This window comes from Nothoprocta perdicaria, unplaced genomic scaffold (assembly GCF_003342845.1).
Source record: "Nothoprocta perdicaria isolate Ctin4 unplaced genomic scaffold, notPer1 scaffold_212, whole genome shotgun sequence".
Taxonomy (NCBI): domain Eukaryota; kingdom Metazoa; phylum Chordata; class Aves; order Tinamiformes; family Tinamidae; genus Nothoprocta; species Nothoprocta perdicaria.
The window spans coordinates 1,324,255-1,337,826 of record NW_020455339.1 but is presented as its reverse complement, the minus strand read 5'-3'; the positions used below and the strand labels follow the sequence as shown (position 1 = coordinate 1,337,826).

The window sequence follows — 13,572 nt, the reverse complement described above, 5'->3', positions numbered from 1 at the left end:
CCACAGCTGTCAATGCTGGCTACGCAGAAGGTGAGGAGGGCCTGGGGCATGTTGCTCCTGGTCCTCCCTGACTTATCGTAACAACTACAAGGGCAAGGATGTTTATTTTATAGTATCAGTTCCTTTATTATGCGCCAGCACAAAGATTTGGATTCTTCTGCCTCTTTGTCTTGGGTGGTGTATGTTGGAGTTTCCCAAAGTTTACATGCATTCCAACTACTACATAATTTTCTATTTCAGTTGTCTGAGATCACTGAGATCACAGCAAAGACGCCGCTTGGAAATTTTACGGTGTACTTCAAAGGAATACAGGGATTATTGAAAAGTCATTAATGTTACTATTTATTTTCTCATTATGTCATTTTTTTTCAGCAGCTGAGATCACATTTTGATAGCACAACTAGATTTACTGCTTATGCTTGATCCCACTATTGCTCTAAGAGCACATATGTTTTCTACAGAATTCACTCATTGCCTCTTTTGTCTTCTCAGCTAGTCACTGTTGTGATGCTTTATTTTAAGACTACAAACACATCTGTGCCCTTGATATGACTCAGACATCCATATACTGTATGAAAAGGATTTTAATTTTATGCCAGCAATAAAAATTGGTCACTGGAAAATTTATAGTTTGGAGATCCTGTCACTGTCACATTAAATGCAATAATCAGGCTTGTTATTCACAAGTGCCAGCACTCTGCAAGTGCTCTAAAAGATGGTCCAGACGAAGACCTACTGTTACTTCTTATCTGAAACAAGCGAATCTTCAGTCTGTCTATGAACCTCTGYCTCCCTGTGCCTCTCTCTGCTGCTTATCTGAGCCTTGGATCATCAGAGTGATAGAGCTATAAAGGCAGAAGTTCTATCCTAAGTCCCTCATTTTCTGATTTGCTCCACATGGTGCTGCTGTGGAGACATTTCTAATAGGAAAAATAAATATATAGTGAGGATAGACATCAGTAATCGAAAAATCCTTCACATTTGTATAGGAAGGTATGGATTTGCCAATAAAGTGTGCAGGAAATCTAAGATCTGGACGAAGGACAGAGCAAAGTGATAGGTGCTGTCTGCATCCAACTTTAGGGAATTACAACCTGCTCTTTTCTGGAGGCTGAAATTTTTTGTTCATCTGGTAAAATTTGTAGAACCACTAGTCAGTAAGTAATTCTGTCTTCATCAAAAACTTCAGTACTTTTCCAGGTACTTGGTTTCAAGCAAAACGTTGGACAGTTTTACAGTTTTAATGTGCAATTAAAACAGGCTTCTTGAAAGAATTACAACTACCTTTTTATAAACTAAATAACTAAAATGGCAGCTCCTGAAATTTAGTGTCCAAATGCCCTACAACACCAGCATCAAGTAATCAAAACTGATCCAAATAAATGAGAAGGATCATATTTTTAATAATATATAGCTCATTCCTGGGGGCCTGCTCAAATAAAACTCTACAGTGACTGAAATAAGGGATGACACAACTGAGGTAAGACGCACGTTTTCAAAGCTCCAGCTTTCAAAATGATTTAAAAGATTCAAGTCTCTAGAGACCTTTAAATCATTGTTTTGGCCCTGCTCTGACATAGTCATTGTTGCAAAAGCACTTTCAAATTTCCATGTAAAACGCTTCCTTGGGTGTGCTGGATGTCTGATGAAAAGGATATGTCAATTTAAATTCCCTTTAAATTCACGCTCCCAGAGTTTTCAGACTAACAAAATGTCAACATATATTTTATGTGTGTGTGTGTGTCAGTATCCTCATGTCTGGTRTGAAATGTTTAATTTAAAATGACATGTAATGTAGCTCTGTACAGTTAGCATGGCCTTAGTGATCTCAAATAGAAACCACCCTCTACCCCTTATTTAACTGCGCTATGATTTCCTGGAAACACACTGAAGATGAGAAAAGATGAAAATACTTACAATTTATTATCTCCAGCAATAAAACAGGGCAGATAGACCCAGATACAGTACGCCCCTCCAAACTAACCCTTCTCTGGTCAGGGAGACCCTGGACTGGGCTTTACAAAGCTACACATCACTAGAGAAGCATGGGGTTAGAAGAGAGCCTCATAGCCATTTACCTTCAAGCATGAGTACAGTAACATCATCAGTTCCTTAGAGATTTTTCTTTCTTTCCCCCAATCCACTCACGGTGAACTGATATGGCAAAGGAGTAATACAGAAATGAATTTAATTTTTATGAAGAATTGCAGCTATGTTAATAAATCCAGTGTTCCGATCAGCACTGCTAGAGCGAGCACCTAACTTGAGGCCAGTTAGCTCCCAAATTTCCAGAGTAACAAGAGAGATCGCACTTCAGAGGCTGATAACGTCATAATAAAGTGCTAACTTACTTCTAGGCCTCATAGGACTCAAAACACTGGATATTAAAATGTCATTCTGATCATCTTCCTTCACACAAATTTCATTCTAATTTAGCAGCCAAAAAATAAATGGCTGCATTATACTCTTTGAAAATCAGAATGTCAAGCTTCTGAGTGGTGTGAAGCACTCACCTCACATTCAATTCAGCTGTTCCTGAGACAAGAGCCACTAAAATCAGGTCACAATTGAAGTGAATGAAATGGTTGTAATTAAAAGTAACTTCCAAATCCTGTGTTCATCCACAGTGTTAATCATTTTTCCATTACTGTTACTCCTCTCTTTGATGTCTTGGAACAATGACCAGAAAGGTGTAGTCCAATAGCACAGAACCAAGATCTGCCGTTTTCTTCTTCTCACCAAAACTTCCTCCATTTTGCTTCTCTAAAACAAAAAGCCCACTATGCAGAGAGGTCTGGTGGCACTGGGAGCAGAACACCAGCAAAGCTAGAGCACTGCTTATGATATGATAGAGTAAAATATTCCAGCTTGAAGCTCTACAGGTCATAGCTCAGCTGCAAGGAAATGCAACTGTACCCAAAACAAATCACAGCTGGGGAAGGGAGGGGAGGGAAACACATCATGCTCTCATTACAATAAAAGCTACTTTGATCCACTTTCAAAACAATGCAGTCTCACTTGCACTCTCATCACGGTATGAACAGAACTAAATATATTGAACAAACTAGCCCATACTTGTCTCTCTCTTTCTGTTCAGCTCTTGCCAAGGTAACACCTCATCAGTCCTTTTCTATAGTGTCTGAAAGGATGTAGATTTGCTCTCAAGATCTAGGGCCCGAGCAACTGGAGGCAGCCTGCAGCTGTTAGAAAAAGGCCTCCTCACAGCATGGGGATGATATAGAAAAGGCTTTAAGTATGGAGGCAATTTTGATCCAGATAGAGAAGAGACAGTGAGATCGAGAGGTATGCAGACAGGCCTCTCTCTGCGGATGACACAGGGCAAGAGGCACAAAGACAGTTCAGGGATGTGGGAATAGTATGGACTTGGCTGCCTTCCAGCACAGAATAGCAGGTACTGAGAAGCAGGGTGCCAAAGAAAGCCCCGGCCTCCTTTTCCTGGCAGACTCCCAGAGTCTCTGTGATTGAGCGCAGTTATTAGGAATCTGTCCCTCATGAAAGCCTCTGCTCCCCTGACGAAACTAACAACTGAAACAAACAGTCTATGACTGGTGGCTGTGGAGGTTCACAGGGGCCTGTTTTGCTTGTTGATCTGTATCTTTTCCACCGCAGTCACCTCATGGTATGCAGCCCGTCAACAYGGTATGTCCGCCAACAACTTCAAACCACAAGGGACATCCTTGTGGGGAAATCATTCTAAGAAGAAAAGAGGAAAGAAATGTGATCAGGAAAGCTCCTTTGGAACACAGAAAGAGACAGATGCAGCTTTGACACAAACATAAATAAATAGCATCAGCTTTCTCAGCCTTGTACTTCTACCCTCTCTTGTACATGTCACCTAAGATCTGGACTAGCAACTTAGCTACTCTAGTGACAGATCAGATTTCAAACAGTTCTCCTTTCCCAGCAACCTCATTAATCCTCAGTAGTCCAGGCTACTGGGCATGTTTTTCATATGCTGTATGAATGCATTCAGCACACGTGGTCCATACACATGCCCATGGGTATGAACCCACAGGAGGCTATCATCCCACTCCACTGAAGATTCCTCCTGAGCTCTGTCACATAATTTCTTGATACTATGTGTCCTGACCCAGAAGACCAAAGCCCTCTTAARTTAGGCTCAAAGACTGTTGTAAGCCAAAGCAATTCCCTAACTTGTACTTTCCTGTACTTCCCCAGATCCAGGCACAGGTGGGCTRTTATCCTGGGATGTTAACCTGGGCCTGTTACGTCCCCTCTATCATCACGTCCCAGGTAGGAGTTATTTACCCTTCTGGATTTCTAAATCCACAGTGACTGCCCTCTTGCCAATGGTCTCCTCASATACTTTCCTTATCTGCGACCCCCCCATTGGGACTGCCCTTTGCCTGCAGAGCCCCCTTGTTCCTAAACTCTGGGCAATAAGCCCTGCCTGCTGGCTCCCTGCTCAGCCTATTTGGGTCAGGAGAGCYAGACATGGCCTCACTGTTTTCTTGGGGTCCTTCTTCCTCTTCTTGTCGGAGGCATTGAGGTAGGCCTGCTCCCTGGCCCTGTAYGAAGGGCCTCGGCTCAGCTCTCTCTCACTGTATGGGGGCAGGGTGTCCTCTTCTTCCTCCTGCTGAGGTGGTGATGATGACTGCTGCGACTGTTGTGACTGCTCGGATTTGTAGGTAGAGGGTGGTGACCAGGCATAATAGGTTCCCCCTCCTCTCTGGCTGGGTTGTGAGCTCAACTTTGTAGGGGTTTCACAATGGTCACCGCTCTCATCGTAGCTCCGGGACTTCCTCTCCAAGACACTGCTGAGGTAGGAGTGATCATACTTCTGGCTCCCTCCCGGTGTCCGGCTCACCAGCCTGGGTAGATGCTTCTCCTCATGGGCCCGTCTCCGGGGTGGGCTATATGACCAGCCCCGATCCGAGTCCGTCAATGGCTCTCGATTCCCTCTGCTACGCTTGGTGTAGTACTCTTCCATGGAGCTGTCCTGGTGGGGCAGCCCTCCGCTCCGGCCACCGTGTGACTCTGAGCGCTCAAAGCGCCGCATGTCCTGGCTGTCTGCTCGACGGGTCCGCTGGCTGTAGGACTCTGCAAAGGCTGCCAGCTCGTCCATGGAGACAGCCGGCACTCCTACAGAGAAACTCTTACGAGACAGCATCTCAGACTTGGATCTCTGCTGGCTGGAGAAGGAAAGAGGTGGTTAGGCACAGGGCAAGATCAATCTGAATTCATCCCCCTGGCTGCCTTTGCAGGCAATGAAGGGAAAGAGGCACTCCTGAGGCGTGATTCATCTGACCTGTTTTCAACATCTTCTGTAAGAAGAGAGGTATGACATCCTAAAAATGCCTGCTTCTTCCTGCTCACTGTTAAGGCAGCTTAGTGTGGCTAGGTCAGTTCTAGTGTTAGCAGACATCAGTCTCTGATTGTGCCTCCCTCATCTCTCTTTGCCCCAAGCCTGCTTGCATACGTCCGCCTGCAGAAGCCCAAGAACCTAACTACAGAAGCACATAGTAGGACAAATTTGAAGCAGGTGTAAAGGGAGTCATCTGACACTACAGCCCACTACTGAGGGAAAAAAAAAAAAAGTCTGCCATTGCTTTTTGGAGATTGGGCTGCTGGTGTGTAAGGGAAGAAGGAAGTGAAATCTCTGCTCTAGGCAGGGAGTGCAGGTCTTGGTTGTGATTCCTAATAAAGTGTACCAGCACTGAGAACGGTTGGAAGGAACAGGTACAAATCTTAGCAGTGCACTTTGAAGAGAGTGGTTTGGTTTCCTGTTGATCTCACTGCTACATCCCAGCTAGAAGGGGACCAGCATCTAGCTTGGCCCAACTAGACAAGCTTCAGTAGACTTGCAGGAATTGATTCTGTCCTCTCCAATTTCCACATTTCTGTTGTGATCTCCTCTGTCCTATTAGACAGAATCAGAGCAATAGGAAAGGTAAGAAAACTATGAGTACACTTGACCCTTCTCCTTTCCTTACCTGTGCCRGTAACTGTCCCTCTCATCTCTGTAATCAGGGACAGCCTGTGACCTTGACGTGCTGCCCCCACCAATCACTCCTGCCCAGTATTCAGCGTCCCCATCCACGTCCCCTGAAGGAGGAAGAGGTTTCCTTCGCACTTGACGGTAGGGCTGACGGAAGTTCAAGTCCTCCTCGTGCAAAGAGCTGAGTTCAGAGATGGTGTTGTTATCTGTAGGGGATGTTGCAAGAAAGGAATAAAACRCCCTTCACTCAACAGCATGTGTGAGGGAAAAAGAGAGGACAGGAACTGTGTTGGACTTGGCTGCAGGTTTTTCAGAAAAAAAAAGCTGAGCTGCCTCCCATTAAAAAGATAAAAATGGAATCCAAATCCCTTCTGCAAACTCTTGCTAAAGACCTCTGGGTCCCAGCTTGGATGTAGAGCTGCTACTGGACCCACAGGAGACTCCATGTCTTTATGAACTGGTAGCTGGTGGCCAGGTGGTAATATTACACTGGTATATCAAATGGCACCCCATGCCTGTATTTAGGCAACTGAGTTCAGTCCTCATGGAAAAGTCCTCAGCGCTGCTTCAGTAATATGTGTGAGCTCTCCTCCCTTGAGAGGTGGGCGCTCTACTTGGTGGAACTGTACCACAACAGTTGTGCCGCCTCCCCCTTGCTGGTGTGAGACAGGCTGGCTCTGGATTTGGCCTGACTTGCCCAGCTAAAACAAAAACAACCCCCTCAAAAAGAGATTAAAAAAAAACAAAAAAGACTGAATGACAGTAAGTCTCTACCCTGTCAAACACAGTGACATCTGGAGGCCTGACGTACCAATCTGGAGAAGTCTTTTTATAGTAAATCTTGTGGGTGGAGAAGACAGTGTGCTCAGCAATCACTGTTTTAGAAGTACATATAATTTGTTAGTTATGCCTAATCTATACAGAGCCTTGATGTAATGCCATTCCCTAAAGCCTCTACCTTCCTAGATCTGCGGCATCTCGGGCATCTCTTCTAAAAGTGTCTCTCTCTGCCTGATAGGGGTTAGCTCTGCATGAGGTGGATGCTGCCCTGAGGAACTGTGCTGGGCACTTGTGAGCCCCCAGCTTACTGCTGTCACCTCGGTGAAGAACAGCTAGAGGAACCAGCCCGTGCCACCACTGTACCTCTGCCTCATCATGTGGTAAGATCCTTACTTGAATGCAGTAAGTGCAGGCTTTGTTTATAAAAGCAAGCCTGCAAGACATTGTGGGGCACAGTGCGTAGTTCCACATGGAAGCTCAATTCTGAGCCTGTATTATGCCCCTATCACCACCTTCTTCCCCTGCAGCTGACTGCCAGCCCATATTGACTGCTAGTATAGTATGCTAGTGTAGCATGCTASTACATACTATACTGTATATACTATACTGCATATACTCTGATCTTACATTGACCAGTGTTCTAAAACCTCCTGAAAATCCCCTTGTCTCCTCAGTGTATCCTGTACTCCTTGCTCCTTTTGCAAGGCAATAGCCAATCCAAACTACCTTTTCCCATCCTTCAAAACCTACTGCGGTCATTGCAACACAGAAAAAACAAAACAGCTTTTAAAATAATCACCTCTTCCTCTACCCTTGGTGGGAATTTATAGGCACCACCCTGTAAGTCATGGGCACAGTAACCTTGTTACTAACTAACACAACTATTGCTAGAGAAGGCATGAATATGAACCTGACTTCTCAGACACTGGTAATCCAAAAGTTTAATTATCTGAGTGGCTGATTTTCATGAGCATTTGTCCCCCACACCTTGTTCATACTAATGAAGGGTGATTAGGTAAGCAACAGCTCTTTAAAATCAKAATATATCCATTGATGCCTAAAATTTTATCCAGCCCAAGCTCCCTTTCCTCTTATAAACCCAGCAGGAGGCTTTGAGGCCAAACCAGTGAATTGTCAATTTTAACTATGAGTTTGCAGAGTCTTTTTCGGGTCAAAGATAAAAAAAAAAAGTCAAACCACGCTTGTTCCTCACATCGTTCTCGCATCCTCCTAGCTGGATCGAACTGAGCCAGTTCTTTCTCCACATAGTACAGCACCTTCATGGAATCCCTTTCCTTGTCAGTCTGGATTCTGTATCCTTTGCGCACTGCTGCAGAGAAAAGGAAAGAAAAGCATTTAGAAGTGAACACATCCAAGTCCAACAAGCCTTTCAGAAAACACTGCTCCTATAGCAGAGTTCATGTCTGCAGCTAGGTAGACTGTGTCTTCCAAAACAAAACAAGCCAGCCTTTATCTCAGAAGAAATTTGTCTGTAAAGTAGAATGTAAAGTTGTGAGCAGCTATGTAATTTATAAAGTTTTCAGCAACAGCAAAAAAAAAGAGTTTAGAAATGCCCCAGTGTGGAAGAAAAGATGCACTGAATGGTGCCACTGCCAGAGTGATTTTCTCTGAGAAAAGCAGCACTCATTTCCCCTTCTTTAGCATTGTGGAGATGATTTGCCATGGTATGGGAAGCGCAGTCRCAGATCACACTTCCCCTGTGCAGAAAGGGCAGCAAGCACCCGGTGTGCAGAGGAAGCAGGGGCCTAAGTATCTGGGTGCTGTGGCTCTGCTGCACCACTCCACCCTCCCTGTCCCTGTGAATTATGTTATGGGTTGATGAGCATGTGGTCAGAGGAGCTCCATGGAATTACAGTAAGTCCCATAAAGCAAGGCACACCGCTTTGAGATTTATACCAGATCCAATGATGGGGCCAATCAGGTCACTATGTACCTGTGAAACTGCCTGCTCTGACATTTTTTACATGCTGATGACTCCATTTGCATGGGGAAGACTGGGCAGCTTTTTGGCTTTTGTCACCTTCCTGTGTGGGTGCAAAAGAGCAGCCCCTAGGCACCTGGCGCCACAGGAGCTCTGACTCTAGCAGGTTGGCTCCCTGTCCCTAACCCCATGAAGAGCCTAGCTCCCTCAGGACAGGCAGGCATTCAGCGGGCACAGACCTCCAGCCATCCAAACTTCAGAGAGACTAAGGCTTCCAGAGCGAGCATTTAACAAAGGCCCCAGCCCRGGGCTGTGCCAGCACCAACAGGAACACAGGTCAACCTTCAGAACAGGACAACAAATCTAGCCCTCAGATTCAGCCTCACTGGAAAACAGCTATGGAGACTCTTCACTTACCCTATGAAACGAACCCCTTTGCTTTGCATAGGCTTAACCTGTTATCTTGTATGAGTACTGTAGTGTTGCATGAGCACTGCYGTTGTGATCCAACCTGTTTCTTGTGCATTTCAACCCGCATCCTGATACACTAAGCTACCAACGTATGGGTTTGATGGTRTGTTGCACAGTATGCACTGTGTGGGCAGAGCAAGGACTTGGCAGAGGTATTCTTAGGCACCTTCTGTCCTAAATTGCTGTGCATGTATCTCTGCACTACTTAATAACAATGCTCTGCTTCAAGAAATGCCTGTGGTACAGAAATGGGTAGAAGATGCCTGTCATAATCCTGCAGATTGCTTTACTGTGAAAGAGAAAATGCTTTACTGCATATTTTCATTGTCTGTAAGGTAAATAACTAAATCTTGACTGGTATCTTGTTTATCTGTACTAGGAAAGGTATTAGATGTTAAGACATAGTATGGGTCCAGCAGGCTTAAGCTTTCAGTGTGTCGCCAGAAGATACCTAGAAAGCTCAGCTGCCTGCAGTCTGGAGTTTTGCTGTGTTTTAATATCACCACCAATATGCATGTACAATGACTGTAAACGCACACAGTGATATGCAGAACACAAGAAACTCTGCCCCTGCCTTCTGAAGCATAAGACCACCAGTCTGTTCAAGCGAGGTTGCTGCTATGAACACAGGCTGCACTGAGTGGCCGGAGAGGTGATGACTCCTCCTGCCCTCACAGAGCTGGCAGAGCAGCAGAAACAGCCAAGGGAGGTCTACAGTTTGTCTTACCATCGGGGCTGACTGACAGAAAGAGAGAGACCTGTTACTGTTATTTCTTCTAATGTGTGTACTAGGAGTTCAGCTAAATTACTACCCCATTTTCACACAGGCCAACAGACAACCATCAGCTGGAAATGATTCTGACCTACTAGTAAACTTTGGGGAACCTGAACTGACAGCTTCCAGAGGCTGTCTCCCTAGAGCCACTAGTCTCTCTAGGGCTGTGCCAGATATTTATGTAGGCAACATCCATAGCTCCCGGAACCGATGGAGAATTAGCTAGGCTTCACGCTGACTTCATGCTCAACTTTCTATTGCAGCTGTGTATCAAAAGCAAAATTAATTTCTTGGTTAACTCTCTAAGCATTTCGAAATTAACATTGGAATTAAATCTGCAAAAATGACCGAGAGCGGCTCATAAAAAGTAATTTCTATTAAGAGATAATGCATATATCCCATCTAAGTTTGTTTATTAAATACTTCTTGCAGTGATAATGAATGTTCCATGTCTTGATTCTTTTTATTATTCCTTCATTTAAAAAAAAMCCAACTTCTTAGGGCTTCTTCCTTGCACACTCAGTTGTAAAATGCCAAAATACTCCAGTATTTTTAGGCTAATTTTGATTATAAGAAAATGGAAATGAAGAGAAGTTAACCATTTGCCCAGAATCACTCACTTAAGTTAACAGAAATGGAACATTCTTCTCCATTAGGCCACACTTTCTCCCCATGAAGAGCTCATAAGTTTCTAGTATTGTATAATTGTGTGTTAATTTGTGTAATGCCAGAYACTTCATTCTTCTGTGGGTGGAAACAAGCCAGCCAAAACTGCAGATTGTTTCCCTCCCCAGAAAGGTCAGCATTACTATTTTTTTCAGACAAGTATGGGTAGGAAATAAAAGAGACCTTAAACATCTTCCACATTAAAGGTCTGGAGTCCAGCTCTCAGATCAAAAGCTTCTGCATGGGTCAAGGAAACTCTGCAAAGGTCTCCTGTAACTACTGTGTTTAAAATAGGCAGAGCACACATCTAATTTATATGTTGCCAACACTCCTAAATAAGAGAGCCAGATGGGTTTTTTTCTTATTTTTTTCCCATCTAGCCCTAAGTTTAGGACTGAGTTTCTACACTTCCTTGGGACTTCCTTGTGGTGAAGGAAAGGCAGAGACCTGCTGTTTTGATGGTGACATAGTACTGATCAGCAACTGCAGTCTGAACTGAGGAAAATCCTTGCTTTGTCACATGGCTTTTACGTAACTCTACAGAGATTTCCTAAATGCCTTTGTTTGCTGACTAGATCACCTCATAGGTGAGGCTGTCTAGGGCAGGAGCTGTCATTTTTAGCCTGGGAACCAGGATTACAGAACGTTCTAGTCTCCACCCCCAACTCTTCTAAGACCCCTTTGACCATTTTAAAATAAATGTTACAGAAGGACTGAGGTCTCAAAGAGAGCACGTTTTCACAAGTTTCAGATCAAGCCTACAGTGGCTGTGTGGAGGATKCAGAGACTGTAATTAGTGTTCCTTCTGGACAAAAGTGGTCATTATAAGCTAAACCGTTACCTGTTTTGCTTAGCTCACTGTCTGGGCAACTAGCACATAAGTAGTTTGGAATAGCCACGTAATGTATTTTCTCTTCTATAACCTGCAATTAGGGAATATTCTGGCTTCATGGAGAATCTTAAGAGACRAGGTACAGGATATCAACCTTAGCTTTGCTGTTCAAAGAGTACCCACAGTGTAAAGTCCCTTGCCCACCATGGACCTGATCCAGACTGAGGGTTTGTCAGTGTTACTGTATTAAATATGAATCAGCAAAGGTAAAAAATCTCTATTCTGCTACCACAACACTCAAAAGTGTGTAACAACAGTTTTCCTAGCAATCTTTAGTACTTCCTGCCAAGTTCTGAGTTGAGGACACAAGTCCTGCYAGTTTGGGTCACACTAAATAATAAATACATCTGTCTGTGTAATGATTGTGAGATGCTAAGACACATTCCATTTGTTTTTCAAACACATACAGTTTTTTCATTCTGTACTTGCACTCTGCTACTGAAGCACAGAAAACCCGAGTGTTTGACTGTGAACTGACTCTTAAAACTCTCTAAAGTTCCCAAAGTTAATCTCATGTTCTATATACAATCACATTTTACAGAAAGACAAAAAAAAAMCCCTTTGACCTTCCTCATTCTCTGACAATAAATTTTGCATTGGATATATTCTGCTTTGGGTTAGTTACTGATTTCCTATTTCAAAGTAGTCCATTACAGACCCTTGTTTTGATTTTGGTGGAAAAAAATGTATGATTATTGAAGGATTTTTTGTTGTTGTTGTTAATTCCAAAAATGTTGCTATACTGACGAGGGCAGGGGAGAGATATGGAAAGCTATTCTGAAAGCTTAGTTTTTTTGAATATGCTACTTCACAGTCCCCTTTTAGAAATGTCTTATCAACACACTGCTATGATCAATGTTAACGGTTGAGAATTAGCAAAGCGCCTTGAAATTGTCCATGCAGCTGGATCAATAGCCAGCATACTGTGTCAGCAGGACARATTACAGCAACACGACAGATTACTCTGTCTTGGTGAGGGTCATTTTTCCCACTGTAATACATTTGAATTTAGGCAGCACTCTGATCCAGAAGAGGGGCTGGATGTGGTAATATAGCCACCTTCCTCTTCTTCAAAGGTACTTTCTTTTGCAGTCGAGAAGTAACCTTCACCAAGTCAGCTGGCTCACTGGGCACATCTGTATTGATCTGCATCTCCCTTCCAGTTGGTAGGCTTTTGCTGCCCTCACTCTACCAACACAAAGGCTGAACTAGCAGGGCAGCMTACTGACTGGGGAGGGGGTCCAGCCCCAACAGCTCTGGGGCAGAAGCACACATCCCCATGTGCCCAGATTGACACAGGGACTGCAAAACATACTACAGCAAAAAACACTGCCAGAGGAGGGCAAGCAGTGCCCTGCTCAGAGCAGCAGCAGCAGCTTGCAAGGCTCTACAGGGAAAACGGCCGCTGCCTCTGCTCCCCTGCAACCACCTTTATCCGAAATAAATGTTTGCTGCAGGGAGGGATAGTACCCTCCTAAATCCCACTGGTGTAATTGGGTCCCCTCAAACTGATACTTGGCTGGAGACACTGAAAAAGTTGGTCCATGTAGCCCTAAGGRGTGGAAATGTCAGTGGCAGAGCAAGGATTAAAATGCAGTTGCTCTAGATTTCTTCTGCTCATACCACTCTTTCAGTGACATTTGTGCCTCCTCTCCTCAGCCCTGCTCCCAGTCAAGGGCACACGTTGCCTAGCGGGGCAAGTTACCATTTTGGCTTCCTCCACTGGTCTCACTCGGGGCCAACGGAGGGGGGTGCGACTTATCCATCAGCACAGCAGGAGACGGTACACCAGCTACAGGAACAGTGGGGATGTAATATGGACCTGGCATGGAGGAGACCACAGGAGGGTATCCAGCTTTTGCGGCCTTGCCTGCTTCGTACACTAGAAAAGAGAAAAAACAGCAGTCAGCATCACACCAGCCTCCCCTGAGCCCAGGAAAACTGCACACAACCACCCTTAGGGACAACCCAGCAGGAGACAACTCATCAAAAGACAGAAAGGCCAACCTGAACTTCTCTATATCTCAGAGGGCACAAGGGGGAAGTTTAAAAAAACGCTATGGCAG

The 13,572-nt window shown here is 44.5% G+C and overlaps 1 protein-coding gene across 1 annotated transcript in view; it reads right to left on the bottom strand.

The window, feature by feature from the left end:
- Window positions 1–946: 946 nt before the first annotated feature.
- The window catches only part of ILDR2 (immunoglobulin like domain containing receptor 2), a gene marked incomplete at its 5' end in the record, with an annotated part of 29,836 nt that continues 17,210 nt past the window's right edge, over window positions 947–13,572 (bottom strand). Inside the window, 5 exons of the mRNA XM_026038546.1 lie at window positions 947–3,714; window positions 4,487–5,174; window positions 5,976–6,186; window positions 7,974–8,090; window positions 13,212–13,388. Of these exons, the coding sequence (XP_025894331.1) occupies window positions 3,679–3,714; window positions 4,487–5,174; window positions 5,976–6,186; window positions 7,974–8,090; window positions 13,212–13,388 (1,229 nt within the window). The remainder of the gene's footprint in view (window positions 3,715–4,486; window positions 5,175–5,975; window positions 6,187–7,973; window positions 8,091–13,211; window positions 13,389–13,572) is intronic.